Source organism: Meles meles, chromosome 16, assembly GCF_922984935.1.
Source record: "Meles meles chromosome 16, mMelMel3.1 paternal haplotype, whole genome shotgun sequence".
NCBI lineage: Eukaryota > Metazoa > Chordata > Mammalia > Carnivora > Mustelidae > Meles > Meles meles.
This window is the reverse complement of record NC_060081.1, coordinates 79465968-79478352: the sequence shown is the minus strand read 5'-3', so window position 1 is coordinate 79478352 and position 12385 is coordinate 79465968. Positions and strand designations below refer to the sequence as shown.

Genomic DNA, 12385 nt, shown 5'->3' with positions numbered 1-12385 from the left:
GCTGGGACCCTGAATTTGGTGTTTGACCTTCTCGTGCTGACAAAGCCCTCCCTGCGAGGGCCTTCTGGGAGGCATTTGGGTGAGAAGGGGGCAGGGAACAGAAATCTCGAAAGTCTCCCATCTTTTTCTGTATGGTGCTTTCACTGTCAGGAAAAAAAAACCAAACTCTTAAGTTTTTAAACTCCGTATGTTTTTAAAGCGTCCGGCTTTTATTTTCAATAAGCCCAAAGAAGCTGACAAGGTAATTACCGCATAGCTCTGCTGCTAATTAAACCACGCGGACACTCTGCCAGGGGCCACAGGGACATCCCCCGGACTCGGGACTTGAGCATCGGAGCCAGGAGCCGGGGAAGAAGCACAAAAGAAGAAAACGGGGTGCATCTCCCTCACCACCACCAGGCCGTGCGGCTGCGGCAAAGGAGACACCAGAGGGGGCTTACATTTTGGAAAACTCCCTGCCCTGCCTCGTGGGACCAGGCCAGGGGACGAGAAGACCTGGGACTCGGTCCTGAGGGTCCAGCCAGAAGGTGTGGTGGGGGATCCCAACGGCCACGGGCAGGGAAAAGGGAAGCCGTGGGAGTGTTCCCCCGAGAGGAAGGTGGGTGCGCCTGGGTATCAGTCTGCAGCTCAGGAGGGCACAGGATGCTCTCGGAGGCTTCTCCCCCTCCAGAGTGGCTCTGACCCTGCAGAAGCCTGCAGCTGCCGGCCCCCCAGCCACGCTTTGGCTGTGCCAGAGCGGCTTTTCCACGGGGGCCGGTGCAGCTGGCCAGCCACAAGCCTCATCAGCGAAGACCCTGGTGTCTGGTGCCTGCCTGCGTGTAATTCCGCAAATGCTCGCGGGTACCTCCTGCACGTGAGGTCCGTGCTGGGCTCCAGGCCGAAAGGGGGACACGCCACATGGATGACGGACCCCGAGATACCCGGCAGAGATGAGCACACTGAGTGACTTGGAACGGAAGGACGGATCGGGGCCGGTTGGGGCAGGGTGTCTGATCTAACCTGGCGGACAAGGAGGGCATTCTGAGGAGGTGACGTCAGCCTGAGAGCTGAGGGACGGGAAGGGGACAGCAGAGGTGTGGAGCTCAGGATTCAGGCAGGACAGGGCAGGACCCCCGCACACACGGAAGCTGTCAGCAGAGAGACTGAGGCCATGGCTGAGCCCTGAACTCAGGGGTTCCCCAAGTGAGCTCACCTGAGCCGTTTTACCCCCAGGGGACACCTGGCGATGCCTGTAGACATTTTTGGGTGTCATAATGAAGGGCTGGGGAGCGACCGTCATCCAGTGGAGAGAGGCCAGGAATGCCGCTAACCATTTCCATACAGCACGCAGGACGGCCCCTGCTGCAGAGAGCGACCAGTCACAGATGTCCACAGGGCCAAGCCTGAGGAAGCCCACCCACAAAGGTCCCCCACCTGGCTGGCCCTCCAGAACAGAGCCTTTACAAAGGGAGATGACCAGGCCCCACAGAAGTGTTTTGTTTATTTTTTTTTAAGATTTATTTATTTATTTATTTGAGAGAGAGAGAGATCACAAGTAGGCAGAGAGGCAGGCAGAGGGAGAGGGGGAAGCAGGCTCCCCACTGAGCAGAGAGCCCAAGGCGGGGCTCGATCCCAGGACCCTGAAATCATGACCCGAGCCGAAAGCAGAGACAACCCACTGAGCCACCCAGGCGCCCCCACAGAAGTGTTTTAAAAGGCATTCCCAGCTAACTCGGAGCCCAGTCTCTGGTCCTACACTGGGGAGGCACCCGGAGGGGCAGGGCGTAGAGAAAGAAGGCAGCCAAGGACCTGCAGGGACCCCATCGTGTCATGCTGGGAAGAGGGGCGGAGCTGGGTAAGCAGGGAGCCCGGAAGCAAAGGCAGCAGGGTCCAGGGGGAAGAAGACAGCGTCAGAAATAAGGACAAGGGACGGGGCAAGGACACTAAGGGGACAGACAAGACAGGGAAGGCTGAGGAGGCAGCATGGGTTGGACAAGAAGGAGGTCAGAGATGACCTTCTCCGTGCGGGATCATGCCAGGTCAGGCGCCTGGTGCCGAGGGTGCAGAAGGAAGTCTGAGAGCAGAGCCAGAGTCCCCATGAGCAGGCACTCCTGGGAGGCCGGAGAGGTCATGGGCGTGCTGCTCTCCCCCTTGTTCAAAGCTCAATTTGGGAAGAAGGCCTGCCCATGCCGTGGGTAGAGTAGAGACTTACAGAGAGGGGCCGGGCAAAGACGAAGACAGAATCATTATCGTAGCAATGATGCGGAGAAAGTGGAAGGAAAGGCCCTCGGAGAGCACCGTTCATCCCCACCACGCAGTCCATGGCCACAGACGTGGCCACTGAGAGATTTAATGCACTGATAAGGCTGCTCAAGCTCACCAGCAACCAAGGAGCCACAAATTAACACAATGAGCCACGAGTTGTCACTCTTTGTGCAGGGGGAAAAGGAGATTGATGATCTCAGCTGTTGGCAAGCCATCAGAGAAAGGGCACTCTCGGAGAGTCTGGAAAGAATGTCAGTTGGTACATTTTCCAGGGTTCACTATCATAAAAAGAAAATATGGGTCCCCTGCGACCCAGGCATCCCACAAGATGGGACACACCTTACAGGAAATTTACACAGAAGCCCAAGGAGGCTTTGCCCGGGGAACCCCAGCCAGGGGGGTTGTGATGGGTAAAAACTGGAAACAACACAAATATGTAAACTGAAAAATATATTCTCTGACCTGCTGTGTATTAAAGAGAGGGAGATGGAAATACACCATGTGACAAGACCTCCAAGACCCAGTATGGAGTAGGAACAAGTTGAAGAACCCTACACACGGTGTTCTCTCAAAGCTGTTCTTCTAAGAACATGTAGCTGTAAACGAATAGGAAAGTTCCAGAGGATCTCCTCTAAACTCGTCACAACGGTCACCTCTGAAGAGTGAGAGAGGGAGAGTCTGCCCTTCTGAGAATGTTCTGAGTCCTTACTAAGAGAATCCTGATGCATGAAAAATATGTTGGGGGGGAGGAGCACCTGAGTGACTCAGGTGGTTGAGCATCTAACTCTTGAACTGAGCTCAGGTCTTCAACTCAGGGTCATGAGTTCAAGCCCCACGTTGAGCTCCACGCTGAACATGGAGCCTACTTAAAAAAAAAAAAAAATGCATTGAGGGGGCAAGGGGAAATGCAACCTTGGGCTGTTTTATAAAAATCTAGAATTCAGACGAAAGGAGGCAACTCTTCTCCTTGACTTTGTACTGGGTTATTCCACAGCTGGCACACTAGCTTCAACTCCCAGGAGTAGATCTTTAGAGCAGTAGAGCTTTAGAGCAGCAGGAGAACAAACGAAGAGGTCCTGAAGGGAGGGCAACATGAGGGCTGCGACTTTTCAGCCCTAGTGGAAAAAAGACGCAGATCCATATGCTAACTTCCCTGAAATAGCAGGCTTCCTGCAACCCCCAGTAACACACACCCTGAGCCGATCCCACCAGGACTGATGAGCTGCAGCCTTCAATGAACCATCTGAAGAATTTTTAAATAGGTCTGCCCCCAAAAAACATGCACCGCCCCATAAAGAAGTGAGTCTCCCGTCAAAAGAGGTATGCAAGCCTGCCAAGCCAACCAGGCAAGGCAGTTATAGAAGATGCTCTCCTAGTCCACCCTTCCTGCTTCAAACTCCCGTGTTGCTTCCAACTTGAGGATTCTGACCCTCTTTCTGCCAGAACTCCTCTGCTTAACACAATCCATAAATACTTAATTGTTTGATATCATTAGCAAGGCTCTACCACTCGCAGAATTATACACACTATAGACTTTTCACCTCAGACATCTGCTCCCAGGGTCCCATTTTGACCATCTGAGCCAGAGACTAACTGGGGCGTTTGCCCTCCCACAGCACCACGTTAACACCCAAGCCCTTCCACCTCTCCCTGGTGGACTGGCACCAGCCACCTGCCGAGCCCTCTCTTCCCACCCACGGAGGCATCAACTCACAGACAGCCAAAAAGCTAAATCCTCCATAATTTCCGTTTCAAGTTTGCTTCCTTTTACTGCCAGGGAGACAAAAGGAGCTGGGAAGGATTCTCTCGTGACGAACCACTCAACTTCCATAATTGGAACAATCATGGAAGTGCATCTCCAACACAGAGAAAACCAATCCATCATGGAGTGCTGAAGGCTTAATCCCCGATTCCTAATAAAAGGATTAATTAAACCCTTAAGGGTCAGCTTATGGCAGGTTCCCTTGAAACTCCCGGGAAATTAACTTGCCCTCCCAGATGTGGAAAAGCCATGGATTTCCTCGGCTGGCACCTTAGTTTAACCGAATGACACAGTGTCACTAGTCCTAACAAAGAAATCTTGCAAGCCTTGCATGGGTTTATTGTTTAAAATTTCAAATTAGGCCCTGGTGCCCACAGAGCTGCCTTTAATAGGTCCCTCTTTGTAGTTACAGAGTAAAGCTCCTGTGTGTTCCAGTGAGGTGAGGGAGTCCCTCCCCCAAAGCCTGCGTTCACCCCAGCCCGGGGGGGTTTTCTAGATTCCGATGCCCACCATTTACCGTGAGCAGGTCCCCTTCTGGGGCCGGTGCATCTGGAGAGAATAAGTCTTCTAAGGAAGGTAGGGGCAACTTATTGTCAAAACATCATCTCTGAGAAGATTGTGCCTCTCAAAGGGAGGAAATCGAGTCCAGTGGCTTGATACCAAAACACCAGCTTTGATTCTTTTTTTGAACCCTACATTTCAGAAGCTCAGACTTCTCTCTGTGAAGTGAAAATTGCCTTCTGGTGGAGAAAGGTTTTAATGATCACTTTGCTTCCTGCGTCTCCATGGTGACAGGCCCCGCACAGCCCACCCCCCCCCCCACCCCGCTTTATTAGGCCTTTCTTCCTCTCTGGAAAGTAATCAATCAAGCCCTATAGACGCCTTTGTAACCGGATTTATCACCTAAACAATCGACGCTGCCGCGGGGGCGGGGGAGCGGACAAAGTCCGTGTAATTTAATGAAACGGGGCTCGGCCCCGGCGCACGGCGCACGCCCTGCATCTCCCTGCCCGCGGCTCCGCCGGGTACACCTGTCCCGGGAGGCGGGCGGGCGCGCCCAGGTGCGCCAGGCCCCGCCGGAGTTGGGCGTCCAGCCGGAGCCCCCGTGCGCGGCGGCCGCGGGAGCGCTGCCCTGCCGGGGCGGGGCCGCCCAAGCCGGGGCCGCCGGGGCTGGGGGCCCCGGGGAGGGACGCAGGGCTCGGAGCCAGCCCTGGCGGAGGCGGCCACAGGTCTGACTCTCTTCCCCCGGCCGGTCAGCGCCCAAGGCAGGACAGCCCCTCGGAGCGGAACGGCGGAGCCCGCAAGCCCGCAAGGAGGGCCGATGCGGAGCGCCCCGCTCTGCCCGCGAACTCGGCTCTTTCCCGGACAAAGGGCTCCGCGGCGCCCCGGCCGCGTTCCTGGGGACGCGAACTGCGGAGGCCGGGCGCCCGGGTCCTGGCGCGGCTCCCCGATTGCGGAGCGCGGCGCGGAGCAGCGCCGGGGACGAGCCCAGCGCCACCTGCCCCCGGTCTGCCCACCTGCCCGGCCGCCCTCGCCCGGCCCCGTTACCTGGGTTCTCGCCGGCGTCGGCGGAGGAGGCGGCCGAGGAGTCGGTGAGAACGCTGGGGTCACTCTGCGAGCGGCCCCGCGACACGAGGCAGCCGCTCCCGTCCTCGGACGCGGCCATGGGCCTGGCCAGAGCGGGGGCAAGTTGCTGGAATCAGAGCATCCGAGGCGGCCAAGGTCACAGGCGAGGGGGCTGGAGGGGGCGTTTTTTTAAAAAGGAAAATCAAAAAGGACAGGGAGAGGGAAGGAGCCCGGGGACAACGCCAGGCTGGCTTCAGGGCGGTGAGACAATGGCCTCGCGGCTGCAGCCCGACGCATCCCGGCGCGCGGCCTCGCTCTGCTATTTATTCGTGTTTATTCCCATTCTTCAGTTTATATTCCAGGAAAAAAAAAGTTGAACCAGGAAATAAAAACTTTTTCTTGTCAGTGTTTATTGCGTGCTTGGGGCAGGGGGTGATGTCCAGGAATTTCTGGGGGCGCTCCCTCCCCCCACCCCACCCCCCCACCCCCCCGGAAAAAAAAGGGAAAAAGGAAAATCTTTGCTCTTGCAATTGCTTTAATCTGAAAGCTGTTCTTGGAGCATCTGTTGGAAAACATTAGGATTCTCCCATCATGCCACGCGAGAGGAGCATGACGTCACGAGAGAGGGAGTGAGAGCCAGCGTGGTGATGGGGAGGGGTCTCCAATACCTGGGCTGCCTGCCGCCTGCCCAAGGGAGGTGGGGGGCCCATCGGGAGTTATGAACTGCCTACCCCCCACCCCAGCAGAGCTCTAGAAACAAGAGTGCTCTTGCTCCCACTTTCTCCCCTCCCCAGGGGGAGGGGAGGAGACCCTGAGGGTGCCTCCCTTGGAGGCAGGGCCTAATCTCCCCAGCAGCTTCAGGCAGCTAGCTGGTCTCCCCGCCCTCCCTCTCTTGGGGATATGGAGGCGAGTAGGTCCTGTTGCCCAGACTCCACCCTGGGTGGGGGGGCGGTGCTCTCCAGGGCTTTATCCCTGCAACCTTAATCCCTCCTCCACTGCCCACCCTGGCTTCCTCCAGGCCCTCAGCACCCTGCCTGGGGGGAGACAGGCAGGATGGGCCCCTGGGGTCTTCCAGGAGGCTTCCCCCAGATGCCTAGAAGGAACTGGTGGGCCAGGCAGTGCAGGCGACACCCCCCGGGGCTGCCACTTACAGAGGTGCCCTCCGAAGTGCTAATGAGCAATTCTCACCATTCCAGATAGTGGCGTGGGGGGAGCACCGGGAGCTCCAGCATCTCCAGCTAAGGCCTGGGGGACGGGAAGGGTAATGAAAAGAGGAAATCCCAGTAAAGGTGCGGGGAACGATGGAGCGTGGCACAGAGCCAGGCCTCGGAAGGTGCCTAGAGGAGGGAGCATTTCACCAGATGCCCAGATGGCTGGGCCCCAGGGCCCCTGGGTTTGGCTGCTCGCACCTAAGACTTGCCGCGTGCAGGGGCGGAACACAGACGCTCCCATGCGTCTCAGCCCCTCACACAACTGCGGGGGGGGGGGGGGGGGCAGGCCGGCTCAGAGGGGGAAACTGAGATCAGAGGAGGAGCTTGCCGGGGGGTCCCACAGCTGGCGAGAGCAGCTCAGGGAGTGGGACCTTCTGGGGGCTGTTCTTCCAGACGTGGGCAGCCCCTAAAGCTGGGTGTAGGGGGGTGTAAGGGGAGCACCTGGCGCTGTTGGGTGACCCCCAACGAAGGGCCAAGGACAGAACCAAGAGCTGGGGAAGTGATATGGATTCTCGCCCGCACACTGCGTTGGGTTGTCGGCCGTAATCACCTCCAATCACCACACATTCATTCATTCATTCATTCATTCCAAGAACCCACGGGAGCCCAGCGCGCGATGGGTGCCCCATCGGGCACCACGGACCCAACAGTGAACAAACACAGAAACAGCCCCCGCAATGGGTCTTCCGGGATGAGAGGGGAGAGCAGAGCTCAGAATGGTCAGCGAAAAACCACGGGGTGTCCCCCAAAACAGTTACAGCTGACAACACCATGAAACAAGAGGAAACCGGAAGGACACTTTCCTAGATTCTTTTTGCACACATAGAGATGTGCCCGATGCTGACGAGTCCAGCTCCAGGCTGAGCCCTTTACTTGGGACATCGTTTCTTCCTCACGGTGCCTGAGGAAGTGAGGGCAGCCAGAGCCCCCACCTCAGACGTGAGGCCACGTCAGAGCCGTGAGTGGCCTGTCCACACCTCCGGCCTGGGGTCTCTCCAAGTGGGTCTTCAGGCAGCCCCCCAGAGCCAAGCTGAGTCTTGGCCCCACAGGCAGGCTTTCGAGCCCCTTACCCAGCCCATCATCAGCACGTCCCCCACGGAGATGAGAGAGCCAGCAGCAGGCACAGAGAGGGACCAGCGGGTGGGGGTGGGGATGGCCGCCCGGGGCGCGTCCCAGAGAAGAAAGGCACCGGGGGCTTCAGCTGTCTGCCGAATGCCCACCACCTCTCACCAGTCCGACTTCCCTACTCGGAACCCGCGCTGCTCAAGATTTTCCTTTAAATCAGGGGCACCTGGGTGGCTCAGATGGTTAAGCCTCTGCCTTTGGCTCAGGTCATGATCTCAGGGGCCTGGGATCGAGCCCTGCATCCGGCCCCCTGCTCCGTGGGGAGCCTGCTTCTCCCTCTCCCTCTGGCTCTGCCTCTTCACATGCTTGTGCTCGCTCTCTCTCTCTCTCAAGTAAATAAATAAATAAATCTTTTTTTTTAAAGATCTTTCTTTAAATCAATTCTTGGCACTGACGTGCACTTTAAAGGAAACCAGTGCCCCAGCAACGGAGAGGGGCCCTCCCTGTCACCTGCGGGAAGGACTACGGTGCTGACTGGGTCCTGCCGGCCAGATCCCCTGTGGGCTCCAGCTTCGTTGAAAAGGAAGGCGAGAAAGTGTGGGAGAGGCATTCAGACACTCAGGGCCCGAACAGACATGTTCTCAATGTGGCCAGAAGGACAAAGCACAGAAAGAATTTTTTTATGAGAGCCGACGTTCCTAAATGCCTGTCCGGGCATCAGCTAAAATAATGTCTAGTCTCTTCAGTAGGTCTCATTGCGGTGCCATTCACCACCACCCCCAAACCGTAGGGGCAGGACTCAAAAGCACATGATGGGACACGTGGGTGGCTCAGTCGGTTAAGCGTCTGCCTTCAGCTCAGGTCACGATCCCAGGGTCCTGGGCTCAAGTCCCGCATCAGGCTCCCTGCTCTGCAGAGCGCCTGCTTCTCCCTCTCCCTCTGCCTTTCCCCCTGCTTGTGCTCGCTCTCTAATAAATAAATAAAATCTTTAAAAATAAAAAAATAATTAAAAAAAATAAAAGCACACGAGAGAAGACTTGGCATGAGCTCCAGGAGTGGAGAGACAGAAGACAAGAGTAACAACCAAGATTTAGTTTCCTGAAAAATATGCTTTAGCAAAATATTATGATTTGTCAGAGCTGAGGAGACATACAGCTTGTCGTCGTAGTTTTCTCTGGCTTTGAAATGCTCCATGATTAAAATAGCTTTAAGTTTAAAAAAATAAAAAAGGTGACCACTGCCACCGGTCAGCAGCAACCAGTCTGCGGGGTAGGTGCCTTCAGGAGAGACTTGACCTTCCGAGTCATTCCGCCCCAGAGCAGGAGCGGCCGGAAGCCTGGGAGGATCTGGCCCTTAGGTGGCAGAAGGCAGCTGTCCGCAGGAGGTGTCCCAGCCTCGAGGACCCTCAAGGGGTCTCGGTGAACGTTACCAACAGTCCCTCCTCAACTGGACCCCTGTACGCGTCCGCTAGAAACCCTACAGGAACCAGCTAGACCACAGAGCACATCAACAAGCCCAAGGCCCGTCCTCTGATACGTGAATAAACACCACGTGACTTGTCCAGCCTCGGAACATGATTCAGCCGCAGAAAGGACGAGAATACGGACACCTGCTCTAGTATGAGTGGACCCTGAAACGTTATTCCAAGTGGTAGAAGCCAGGCACAAAGGAGGACGTGTTGCATGATTTCCTCTACGTGACACGCCTCCAGAGACGAGCCGACGAGTGCGTGCCTCGGGCCAGAATTTGGGGGAATGTACGAGCAGTGCTAATGAGTTCGGGGCTTCCTTTGGGGCAAAAGAAATGTTCCAAGTGTTCTAAAATTAGACGATGGTGGGGATTTCCCAACTATAAATAAATTTAAAAACATTGAATGTTATACTTTGAACAGGTGAGCTTTATGGCACATTATTTCAATGAAGTTGTGTTACACGCACACGCACACGCACAGAGTACACGAAGGTCCCTAGGCTGGGCTTGGGATCTGAAGGATGACTGGGTTTGCTTCTCACCTCTGCAGTGTATCCATACTTAAAACCTCTCCTGCCCCTGCCTGGGGCTTCAGATCAGGCTAAAGTCCTCTCTGGGGTCACCCTTCTGGTCCTTGATCAGAAAACCCAAAGCTATTTCTTGACTCCGGCCACCATGACAACCCCAGCACGTGGCCTCGAAGAAGTCGGAAGAGCCAAAGTCAGTAAAATCTGTCCCTTCAACAAACACCAAGTATGAAGGTGACAGGAAGGTCTTCCTCTGCCTGGGGCAGTCAGGAGGGGCATCACGGGGGAGGTGGCGCCGGGCCTGGCAGAGAAGTACAGGAAGTGTAGGAAGTGTCCACTGTCCTGAGGAAGCAGGGGAGAGGCTTGCGAGGACCCAGGTCCCACCCACCCACATCTCTAGAGTTGGTTTTATTCTCCTACAATGTGCAAGTTAACATCTGTTTTGTGCCAAAACACGTGATTTTCCCGGTACCACCATGAACAACATGTGATTGGTCCTTGGCTTCATGGAGCTCGTGACCTTGAGAAGACAGGATTAAGGACTGAGCCGAGGGTCAGCGCCCTGAGGTCAGGGAGCGCAGAGCCGGGCTCGCCTCAGCTGGGCAGGGAGGAGCCCGGGCCGAGGAACCGATGCTCTTCTTGAAGCTGACGTCTCCATGGGGATTAACCCCACAAGCCAGAGAGGAAGCGGGGCCAGCGTGGGCCAAGAGACGGGAGCAGCGTGGGGCTCGGAAGTCCCCAAACGGAGGCAGAGTGAGGGGCTAGGGCACGAGCCAGGCTGGAGAGAGGGGCAGGAGGCAGCCCACGACCTGCCATGGGCTGCTCCTTAGGAGTCTGGAGTTTGCTCCAAGGAAGGTGAAAAGCAGCAGATGGCAGACATGAGTCTCCAAAGATCCCTCTGGCTGTGGGTGGAGAAGGGACCTCCGGTAGGGGGAGAGGGACAAGGGGGCCGGCAATCCCCCAGGCGGGCACAGGGGAGCCGAGTCTGGGTTCAGCGTGCTGCAGAGGCGGTCCAGCAACTTGGCGAGGGAGCGGCTGGGACGGGACAGAGCAGAAGCCACAGGTGACTCCCGGAGGGCTGACTTCCGAAGATTAATGGGGTCTGGGGCGCAGGGACGTCCAGGTGCATCCTGATGACACGATACTGACGACGAGGTGGGCACAATGCTACTCCCGGGGTGGGGAGGGTCACAGAAGGGGCAGGAGGGGGCAGACAGACCAGCAGCCCCTTTTGGACAAACTTCATTAGACACAACATGAAAGACCTACGGCCTCAGGTCTGCGCCCACTTGGCTCAAGACTCACGGGTTCCATCTGTTGGTTAACTGGGGAGGGAAAGGGTGAAAGGACGAGCTCCAGGTCCTACGGATGCTCCAGTCCCAGTCGCAGGCCCGGGGACACCTCTCTGGGCCTCTAATTCCTCATCTTAGAACGAGCATGGTCCCTCCTGCCCGGCCATCCCATGGTGGTCATTCCAAGGGTCCAGTGGAAAGCACTGACCCTGCCCTGCAGGGCCTCTCCTCGGACCCCCCTCCCAAGGCTTCGGCCCTGTTGCCCGTCCACCAAACACACGTGAAAGGCACCCAGAGTGCTCAGCAGTGGGGCAAGGAGGCACAGCCGGCCCCCCACCCGAGGCTACGGTCAGCGCCCTCCGATGGTTATACCAGTGCCCACGGACTCCTTCCTGGCCCCTCATGCTTCCAGGAGCTCCAGAATCTGGGCTGCTGGGGTCTCGGCACCATGAGGGTCTTTGTCAAGTCTGCGCACCCGAGAACGTGCCTGCCGTTCCGCGGGCACCCAGGAAAGAGATCCTGGCTGAACCAGTGCACAGATGCGCACGGTGGGAGCGAGATCCCGACTCCGGGACACGGGCTCCGCCTCCCCGCGGCCGCGTCTGGACGGACAGAATCATCCTTCTCTGACTGGCTTATTTCTATCAGCGCGCATGGTGCCCTCTAGGTCTACCCATGTCATTGCAAATGGCAAGATTTCACTCCTCTGTGGAATTCAAGAAACAAAACAAATGAGCAACAGAGAAAGAGAGCGAGAAACCAAGAAAGAGACTCTTAACTCTAGAGAACACACGGATGTTCCCAGAGGGGAGGCGGGTGGGGGCAGGGGTGGGGAGTGCGCTGGTGGCCGTGAGCACCGAGCAGTGAGCAGGACGATGAAAGCCTCATGCACCCGACAGGGACATGCCGCCCTGCACTGCCTACAACGGGATCCAAATGAAAAAATAAAAAGAAACAGAATTAAACCAGCAAGCTCGATCTCTTACAAGTCCTGGCTCAAGCCGCCGTGTCTGTCCAAGCTCTTCAAGAACCAGTGGAAGAGGGACCAGAGGGCCAACCCCAGGGTGGGGACTGGAGGCCAAGGGACCAGCGAGGGACCAGCCAGATGCATCGCGCGGAGCCTGGCAGTGAGGCGAGGAGCCGCGCCCTCTGCTGGCCACTGGAGAAATGGCGCCCGATGCATCACCCAGGGGGCCTCCAGGACCTGGCTTGGGGACTCAGCCTTGCCCTCGGATTCTTCCATGCTTT

General features: G+C 56.9%; 1 protein-coding gene across 1 annotated transcript in view; it reads right to left on the bottom strand.

The window, feature by feature from the left end:
* The window catches only part of PHACTR3 (phosphatase and actin regulator 3), a 205923-nt gene extending 199884 nt beyond the window's left edge, over positions 1-6039 (bottom strand). The window contains exon 1 of the mRNA XM_045980169.1: positions 5555-6039. Within this exon, the coding sequence (XP_045836125.1) occupies positions 5555-5672 (118 nt within the window). The 5' untranslated portion in view covers positions 5673-6039. The remainder of the gene's footprint in view (positions 1-5554) is intronic.
* Between the last annotated feature and the right edge of the window lie 6346 nt (positions 6040-12385).